Source organism: Primulina huaijiensis, chromosome 7 (assembly GCF_012295235.1).
Source record: "Primulina huaijiensis isolate GDHJ02 chromosome 7, ASM1229523v2, whole genome shotgun sequence".
Classification (NCBI taxonomy): Eukaryota; Viridiplantae; Streptophyta; class Magnoliopsida; order Lamiales; family Gesneriaceae; genus Primulina; species Primulina huaijiensis.
The window spans coordinates 19,901,355-19,911,843 of record NC_133312.1 but is presented as its reverse complement, the minus strand read 5'-3'; the positions used below and the strand labels follow the sequence as shown (position 1 = coordinate 19,911,843).

The window sequence follows — 10,489 nt, the reverse complement described above, 5'->3', positions numbered from 1 at the left end:
GAATAACTTTTAGATTTTTAATTTTTCGTTTCTGCTTAGTCAACAATACCATTATCCCAAAGACTCCGTTATATCTTTAATTTACTTATAAATAAATTATATATATATATATACTTATATTTGACCACAAATTTAAATTTTGTTGACATTCTAGATTATATATATGCATGTCAACCCCATTTATTCAAAGAGTGACAAAAATGGTGACACAAAGATGATATATACATATACATATTTGTTAAAAATACACACACACACATACAGCCCCTTATCGCCGTGGGGGAAAAATCGGACTGTTTGAGGGATATATATCTCTGGTGAGACGGCCTGACGGATTTTAATCTGTGAGACGTGTCAACCGTATTCATATTTACAATAAAAAAATAATATTTTTGGCCAAAAAAATTTTCATTAGTGATCCAAATAAAAATTTCATGTTATAAAATTGATTTATGAGATCATCTCACAATAATCGTTATATATATAGTAATCATAATCTTAGAATAAGACAATTCGAGGCCCAAAAAGTGGGGGAAAACAAAAGGCGTAAAATTAAAGAAAGATAATAAACAACACCGAAACCGCGTTGAAGCGGCATGTGATATGTCTCCCACATTTTACGAATAATAAAATATATATATATAAATTTGGATCCCTGTAGGTATGAAACATGCAGCGTGCATGCATAAACGGTTGTACCCTGATTGGACCAGTGTTGTACATTTATCCCGCATAATTTCCTGGAGAATATATATAATGTTACTAAATATGAATTTGTTTTATAAAGAAATTAAAATTTGAAATCATTATTTTTAAAATATATAGAGTTCTATTACTTTCAATTTTGAAATAATGAAAAAATATTTTCTATTAATGAAAAATTAAATATATAATGAAACTTTGAGGTATTAAATATATATATTGATTGCACAACATTTGGAAACAATTTCCTCACAGTGAGTTTGTACCCTCACAAGGTAATAATTAAGTGCTATAAGTGTTGTGTGCACAAGTAATGTAGAGATATTGGGACATACACACATGAATCAACTCTTCATCATTGCATGAGATATTCCCCAAAAATTGAACATATATAAGAAAGACTTTGCGTCGACGTGACGTTTACGTGTGTAGTTTCACGTCAATATTTTTAGTGAAAAATGATTAAATTATTCTAAAATTAAAAGATATAAAACTAAACTCAATTTTGATATAATTTTCACTGAAAGTATTGACGTGAAACTGTATACGTAAATGTCATGATGACACAAAGTCTTTCTTATGTTTAATTTGAAAATAAACTATAATGGAAGAAGAAGATTGTAATTTTACCTAATGAAATTATAAAACATCAGACTTTATATAGAAATATACATTTTTAATAAATTTTAGAACCCACCAATTGAAATTCAATTATAATAAAACCGATAATTGAAATGCGAATCAATATAGGTTCCATCAAACCAATGCTAAAAAATTAAACAAATTAATATTGCTGATGTGGACAGATTAGTACCTTACGTACGTCAGCACTCATGGGGTCCAAAAAGTAAATACATGATAACTTTTCACTTGAATTATATATAATATTATAATATAAAATATAATATTTTATTTTTAATTTAATTAATATAATCGATTGCAAAATATCATAAATTCAACCGCACATAAATACAGTGTAAAAAGGATATGAGAAATTCGAAAGTCCAAATAAAAATAGATTTTTAATTAATAATGTAAACAATTTACAACAAATATAAACATATATGAAAGATGTTTCTGTCCGTTCAATTGTGCTCATCCGACATGAGAGTGAATTTCAAACTACCGTTAGAGAACTGCCGGTGATATATCTAACTATGAAACCTCACGTGTATTGATAAACATTATATAGGACTGGAATTTAGTGTTTCATTACTGTTGGCAAAAAAAAAAAACGACTCTTATATAGCTAAATTAAAGTTGGGTTGTTGGATCTTAACAAGAGAACAATCGTCTCACTGCTCGATTTTGTCGAAACATTCATCGTCTCCCATGTCTCCATACATACATACTTATACATATATACAGACATATCTATTCTATTTTATTAAAGCTGAGAACATGATAGTAACCACTTATGAAGGGCACCAAATTTTTCTTCCAATTTTACCCTTATATGATACTAATATTACATTTTTTTAATTTCAACACTCATTTTTATTTTTATTTTTATTATTTCAACAATTCAAATATCAATTTAGTCCTTTCATAATTTGTCAAATTTCATTATAGTCCATCGATAATGATAAAAAAGACTCTATCAATGCATAACGAAGAGAATGAGTTGGTGACGCGGAAATTGTGTCAGGTTTCCGGTCCATCCATGTGCGTGCTGGTCAAATTCAAATGTGAGTCCCTCATTTCTTATTTCACACGCTTCACCCAAACTTGCTCACTCTATTTTTTTCTTTTCTTGATTCGATAGATGTTACTCATATAAATAATGTTATCTAATAAATCGCAACTTAATATACAGAGTAACAAAATATTATTACTCATCAGTATATTATGATTAAATGAGTGACCATGATTTATCCACTCAATATACATATAATATATTGAATGAATAACATCAACAAAACCCCTTTTGTGCCTACATATTTCAGCCCTTTTCCTCTTTCTTTCTAATATTCTTCCATCAACCAAATTGATTAACCAATTGTATAAAATATAGATAAAATTATTTTAAAAGACAAATATCATCACTCATGTTTATTATATTATAATATTTAAAAGTCAGATTCACCCACCCATTATGTATACAAATGTGTGAACACATTTATATAGCTTCCTATGAAAGCAAAAGGGAGAGATTTATTTGGATGTTTTTAACAAACATTAAACCATTTTTTCGTTTTAAATTTTTTTTTTTGGCCCTTTAACTCGTCGATAAACGCCGTAAATAAACGTATAAATCACGGGCTCTCGCATCTTATTAAAATCAACAATTTATTTTGATGCAAATTTTCAAACTTCACATAACTTTGGTTACAATGATCTTATCAAAATAAGTGCACTTGATCATGGTGTGGACAATGCAACTATTATCATTAGCTTAAAAAGATGAGGGGCCTATCCCTCCCCTATCCCTCCCCCCACCCCTACCCCCACCCACACACAGAGTTTCCATATAGATCTTACATTAATCATGCAATAGAAAGGACCCAACTTTAGGAAGCATCATTTCCCATTAATTAAAAAATAAAAAATATCCCAAATCAAATCGAAATCATCGATTTGTATCTATCTATAAATCCAACTTCACTACGATATCGATCGATGTCATGATATCGATTAATTCATTGTACGGTTTTTTTTTATATAATTGTATTTCTTTAAACCAAGTCGATTGTGACCACTTCTCAGAAATAAAATGTGATATGGCGATGCTTTATGCATCAATTTACATATTATTTAAATTTACTAATCAATTGGGTGATGGAATTACGAATTTTTGTAAGGGAAAAACGACATTAATTATATATAGATAGATATATTAAGGTAAACTGTTGCTTTTCCGCCCATAATGAAGATCTCCGTTAAAGTAGAAAATAAAAAAGCAAACCCTCAAAAGGGGGGAAAACTTAATTCCGGCCATTTGGATTTGACACATGAAACGATTAAATATGCCATGTTAGTCGGACTCAGCTCGCATACTCTAAATTACTCTTATAAGACATGTTCATATTTACAATAATAAGTAATACTTTTGTTATATAATAGGTAATATTTTTCACGAGTGATCCAAATAAGATATATGTTTTACAAAATTGACTCGTGATATCGTCGAACAAATTATAAGCCCGAGAAAGCCTCTTGATTTGAGACGACACAGTATTTCGGTTTACACATTCACATTTCGTGAGGTTGCCGGTCAAACGAACGAAAACGTCGACTTTATTTGATGAACAACTTTCCGGGGGTCGGTGCTATAGCCATAAATGCCAAGAGGAAACAGCAGCCGCCCGTCTATTCCGTACCAACTGTCACCGGTATTTTCCGGTCAACTCGGCCTCCCTTTTTTTGGAAAATTACTTCCCATTAAAGAAAACTAATCTACCATTCTTTTCTGTTTAATAATCTTCAAAATTTTACAATTTGTTAATTTTTAAAAACTCTCTTACCTATGATCATTAGGTAAGAGAGTTTTTACGTAAAAATTAACAAATTGTAATATATTATACCATCTGGCACAAATAAAAACTACGTACGTTCTTCTATATATAAAAGAGGAAGGTTTTTATTTTCTCAAAGGTCGGAAAAAAAAAGAGATGAATATTTTCCTTTCAATTCTTCCGGAAAACGACCTTCGTTTCTTGTGTTACAGTTTTTCTCATCAAAATTATTTCTACACATCTATAAATATGATAAAATAATATGCGAAAATAGATCGAGTATTACCACAGGCCGTTGAATAATTTGTAAGAATTTTGTTTTCCTCCAATTGAAGCCTTCTAATCAATTCAACTCTCTCTGTATATGATGTATTTTTGTTCTTATTAAGTGTGTACTTAGGACCTCAAACAGTTTTATTTATAGACATTTTTCAAACCATCAATGAGTTGATTGGGAGATTCAGAGTAAAAAAAAAGAGGCTCATGCATATCTCAATTTTCTAAAATTGAGACGGTGCATATATCATTTGTCAAAAATACAGGCTTATGGCCGTCCTATTTTTTACACGTTTATTCTTCTTTAGATATCAGTCATTTTCAATAAAACTAAACCTCGATCCAGGTTATTGAAGGAGGTGATTTATCAACCGAATGATTATAAAGTAATTGTTTAGTGTCACCAACAATTGAAATATGACTCATTAGAAAAAAGGCAAAAACTTGTTTGAGAGAGACGGTCTCACGGATCGTATTTTGTGATACGAATATCTTATTTGGGTCATCCATGAAAAATTATTACTTTTTATGCTAAGAGTATTACTTTTTATTGTGAATATCGGTAGGATTGACCCGTCTCACAGATAAATATTCGTGAGATCATCTCACAAGAGACCTATTTTAGAAAAAATTATAAATTCTCAACAAAAGAATTCTTAAACATATATATTGATAATTAATCTTGATATATATATATTAAAGTCATGAAGTAATAAAACTGTGAGGGCGACTAGTGATTAGACCTAATCTATGTCCACGGAATTAAAAGCTTAATTCAAGTATATATTATAGATTCTAACACTCAATAAATAATATTTGTGGGGTTTTCACCAAGTCCACTAAAATAATAAATAACCATTTAGAAAGAAAAAGAAAAATAAGGATAAGATGGCCAAAGAAATAAAGAGAGTATAAGAGAACAAAAACCTACGCGGGTCCAGCCTGCTGTCCAAAAAGAAGGAACCTTAAGAAAGTCTCGCTTCACACTAGAAAACCCCAGAAAACAAATCTCTCTCTTTCTCTCTCTCTCTCTTTCTCACACCACCAAATCAAAGAGAATCCATGCTTCTTTTAACCAGAATCAATGGAAGAAAAGAAAGAATTAGAGCCTGAAATCAAAGCAGAGAATTCACTCCGAAGCGCAGCATTTTCAGATCAGTCCGCCATGATTCCTGAGACGAGCTTTTCACTGCCAAACAGCGCCTTGTTCGACATATCATCCGTTGTTAATAATCAGAAAAGCTCGCTGGGGTTCATAGACTTCGCCAGCTTTCAAGATTTTGGCAACCCTTCTTACATGTTCGATGATTTGATGCTTCAGAGTATTGCGGCCCCCCCTTGTTTGATCCCGCTGCAGTCGTCGCAGGCGCCGCTGCCGGAATATTCTGAGGTGGTCAACACTCCGGCTACGCCAAATTCGTCTTCGATATCCTCGTCTTCAACGGAGGCAGCACCGGCAAATGAAGATTCGAAGAGGGCTGAAACTGTTGAAGAAGAAGATCAAGACCAACAGCAAGATCAAGATAAGATTAAGAAACAGTAAGCTGTTGTTTATTTTCATTTTTTTCAAAATAAAGATGGGCTGAATATTTTTCCTCCGACGTAAATCAAGATTGCACCATCATTATGTTCTCTAAAAAATCACAGAAAAGATGTTGGGAGATCTTTGTGGCTAATGGGGTTTCCTACTTTTTATTATTCATTCACGATCCGATTTGTGTGAAAAGATCGAGTGGTTTGATCCCTCAATAATTTTTTGTTTTTTCTTTTCTTTTCAATTTATTATTGTTTAGTCAAGAAAAGATGGTATTTTTATTTATTTTAATGTATTTTTTCTCTAACTTTAGACTGAAACTCAAAAAGAAGAACCAAAAAAGGCCAAGAGAACCGAGATTTGCGTTCATGACAAAGAGTGAAATCGATCACTTGGATGATGGCTATAGATGGAGAAAGTATGGTCAGAAAGCTGTGAAAAACAGCCCTTTTCCAAGGTATATATTCAAACACGCACGCAAAATTGTATACATACGTAGGTACACTCTTTATTCAACTTTTCATATATAAATACTCGCATGTTTTCTTGCTTCTATGAATACTTATAAGCCGATATGGGAAAAAGTGATACGCTCTGTGTATGTATATCATCGTCTGTACATTTATTGATTGCAACAAAATCTTGGTAAACCATTATTAATTTGATTTCTATGCAAAATATAGGAGCTACTACCGCTGCACAAGTACATCTTGCGGTGTGAAAAAAAGAGTTGAAAGATCGTCTGAGGATCCGACCATTGTAGTCACAACATATGAAGGTACACACACACATCCCTGCCCCATAACGCCCCGTGGCAGCTTCGGGATTCTGCCGGAGACCACCGCTTTGGGCGGTGTTGGTGGCGGCGGAATTTGTAGTGCTGCTGCATCCCATTTCATCACACCACGAATGTTTCAGAACTATCGGCATCAGCAGCAGCAACAAGAACAACAACATCAAACACAACCCTATTTCAGTAACTTGTCTCCATTAACAGTACCTATGAGTTTCACCAGTAGCAGTATTACTAATCATTCATTACCTCTTGCTCCCATGATTCAAGAAAGACCACCCTTTTGCCCCTCTTCCTTTTCTTTGGCTAGAGACCATGGCCTTCTTCAAGATATGTTGCCTTCCCAAATGCTAAAGGAGCCAAAGGGGGAGTAGAAATCAAATGTCAAGTGTTTGCATATCGATTATTTCGCTACCTTAATTAGCTTTATCAGTTAACTAATGGGTATGTTTTATTTCTTGATTTTACTTAATACTGAAATGTGAAGTTTGTGGTTTTCTTTATATATAAACCCACTTCATAGTTACGTAGACTCTATCTTTGTCTTTTTTCTTTTCATTTTTCTTTTATAATATATAATCATGTAAAATCACTAGTTTTAACTAATGGAGGAACAATTTATTTTAAATTATAACGTTCCCTTGTTTTAAATTCTATTTGTTATTGGTCTGTTGGTTCTTATTCTGATTTCAGCTTAGCACATAATTTATGCTTAATTTCATTGATCGGTGCATCAAGAAATGGATGAATATGATCACTTTCTGTCTCAGAGTATTTAGGGTTAGGGTTTTCTTCTTTGATATGGTCATCTCTGGCAGCTAGCTTAATGTTTTTGTTGAAGGATTAATATTCTTTTGAATTCATGGGACTTGATGATGAAGTTTAAATTTTGTAAGTAACTAATTAATGTTTCTTGGAAATGGTGTGAAACTGGGGAATTAATTAATTGACAGAGGAATTACTTGGGTGTGAATCCATGCAATCTGTTTGGAATTTCTGTGTAGCTGAGAATTTGCAAGAATACTCATTAATTGACCATCATTAATAATCTCTTTTGTTCAATTATGGATTATTGGGAATGATTCGTTGAATTTATGTGTTAATGTATATATATAGTTTCTTACTTGCTATGCCATATTAATCAATCCTCCTCAGATATTATAATATTAGGAAAATTGGTTTTTTATTAAGTCTACTAACTTGTTCAATTTTTGGTTTTTATATATTAAATTTTCAAAGTTTAGTTTTGGTACATTATCTTTTAATTTTCGACTATTTTGGATTTCAAATATTTTCAGTGTCACATCATTAATTGGACTTAAATAGCCGAAAAATTAAAAGTTAGCGTACTAAAACCAAATTTTAGAAAAATTTCGTGTATCAAAACCCAAAATTGAATAAGTTAGTTAAACAAAAGCGAAGTTTTTACCCATAAAATGATGTATATAAGATTTTGGTTCTCTAGTTTGTCACAATTTGTCATTAACGCAAAAAAACGACTTCTTCTACATTTTTTGTCTTTTTTATTCACTGGAATATCGACATGATCTCACAATTGTCAACAATGATCAGCCAACTTACAAGAACAATTAGAATTCATTTTTTCAATACTTATGCTATTATTGGTGGCTTCAAATTAAATTTCATTAATTTACTCCATGAACCTCAATCATGCTTGAATATATGTTAATTAAAGCTCGAATTATATCAGTTTTTTTTTCTTTTCGTTAAAAATTAATATCCCAAATTTCAAGTACTGTGGGGGATTCATGCAGAGATAAAGTCTTACAAGTGATGTACATATTTGAAGTTGCAGATTATTAATCTAGAGTAGGTCTCTTGTGAGACGGTCTCACGAATCTTTATCTGTGAGACGTGTCAACCCTATCGATATTCACAATAAAAATTAATACTCTTAACATAAAAAGTAATATTTTTTCATGGATGACCTAAATAAGAGATCTATCTTACAAAATACGACCCGTGAGATCGTATCACACAAGTTTTTGCCATTAATCTATTGATAGTTTATCTTATCTAATTTTATTTTTACTTTGTTATATTATTTATCCATCTACTAATTATTTATCTTAAATCAATCAAATAACTGAATTTAAATTACAATATTACCCTTAAAAAACAATATTATTAATATTTTATTATTTATTAAAAAGGCAAAATTATAATTTATCATCTTATATCAAATTTAATCAATTAAAACAAACAAATTATTAATCAAACTAAATATTATATTAACTATATTTTTTATTTTATTTTATTTTATTTTATTATATTAAATAATTTATTTTCATATTATTTATCTTATTTTTAACTTCAAACGGGGTCTCAACGACGCCTCAACATAATGATTATGATGGCATGGTACACATTAAATGCATTGGAAATGGCCTAAATTATTGACAGGGGACCAATCTAGCGTCAAGTATTAAGCTTCTGGTTTTTAGCTTTCACAATCTTTCCTGTTTTATGGCCCAAATCAGTATGTGTGTGTAATAGCTTCAAAATATATATCATTACATGGTTAATATGTACTAGGAAAAAAAAAATTTGTCCACTTACTTGTCCAATTTTTTATTTTATTTTCGTTCATCGACTCGTCAAATTTTGGATTTGGTACACTATAACTTTTAATATTTGACTATTTTGATCTAAATATTGATGTAATAATAGGTATATCAACATTTTATAACACTACGTCAGCACTCTGAAAAAACAAGACTAAAAGCCAAAAAAATAATAATTTAAAGTTCATGTGTCAGAAATAAACTTTAAATACCTAACAGACCAAAACCTAATATATAAAGCAAGTTAACGGACAAAATTTTTTTTTCAATATATAACCGGAGAATGTGTAATCTACAGTTAGATTATACAATAAGAGTAGGTCTTTTGTGAGACGGTCTCACGAATATTTATCTGTGAGACTGGTCAACTCTATCGATATTCACAATAAAAAGTAATACTCTTAGCATAAAAAGTAATACTTTTTCATGGATGACCCAAATAAGAGATCTGTCTCACAAAATACGACTCGTGAGATCGTCTCACACAAGTTTTTGCTATACAATAAATACTTATGTAAAATAGTATAATACTTATAGTTGTTTTACTTATTTAGATTAAATATTTTTTAGTAGACTTTATTTTTTTTTTATTTTCATTATTTTTTCTTTATTGTTTTTAGAGGTCATAGGCTTTTATGTTTCGATAAGGATAATTTTGTATAGGTATATTTGTAAATCTATTGAAGCATATTAATAATTGGCATCTCTCTATTGGGATTCTTTCTTTAATTTTCCACTTTGCGTAATTTTTTAATGAAAATCAATGGGGAAAAAATTTATTCATGAAGTAAAACCATTACTTTAATTTTTTTTCCTTTTTGTAGTCAAAAGTAGATACCTCTAATGTGGCTTACAGGCACAACACACCGAATAGTGATATATAGAAAATCTAATAATTTTTTCCTTACTAAATTGTTCAAATTTTTTTTTTATTTCAAAGGGGAAAAAAATAAAGTAATAGATACGCCAATTTAATTTTAATATCCTATTTAATTCGATGATATCGGTAAAGTTCGTTAGCCCTAAATAATTGTACTAATTTTTGGCAATTGTTGGTATTGAGGGACTGCAAATTATAAGCAAGAATTGGACTTTTTTTACCTGTTTCACATCCAAAAAAAACATGTTTATGTTTAAAAGGCCA

At 30.6% G+C, this 10,489-nt stretch overlaps 1 protein-coding gene across 1 annotated transcript; it reads left to right on the top strand.

Moving 5' to 3' along the window:
* The first annotated feature begins 5,360 nt into the window (after positions 1 to 5,360).
* On the top strand, positions 5,361 to 7,286 carry LOC140980250 (WRKY transcription factor 71-like). Its single transcript, XM_073445975.1, has 3 exons — positions 5,361 to 5,972; positions 6,281 to 6,424; positions 6,651 to 7,286. The coding sequence occupies exons 1-3, from the start codon at positions 5,518 to 5,520 to the stop codon at positions 7,132 to 7,134; spliced, it is 1,083 nt and encodes a 360-aa protein (XP_073302076.1). The 5' UTR covers positions 5,361 to 5,517; the 3' UTR covers positions 7,135 to 7,286.
* Positions 7,287 to 10,489: the final 3,203 nt, after the last annotated feature.

What these genes read in the sequence shown, in the direction of transcription:
- LOC140980250 (XM_073445975.1), top strand. Translation starts at nt 5,518, where the DNA reads ATGGAAGAAAAGAAAGAATTAGAGCCTGAAATCAAAGCAGAGAATTCA. An exon ending in CAAGATAAGATTAAGAAACA is followed by an intron (nt 5,973 to 6,280) that starts GTAAGCTGTTGT and finishes CTCTAACTTTAG; the next exon opens with ACTGAAACTCAAAAAGAAGA. An exon ending in AAAAACAGCCCTTTTCCAAG is followed by an intron (nt 6,425 to 6,650) that starts GTATATATTCAA and finishes TGCAAAATATAG; the next exon opens with GAGCTACTACCGCTGCACAA.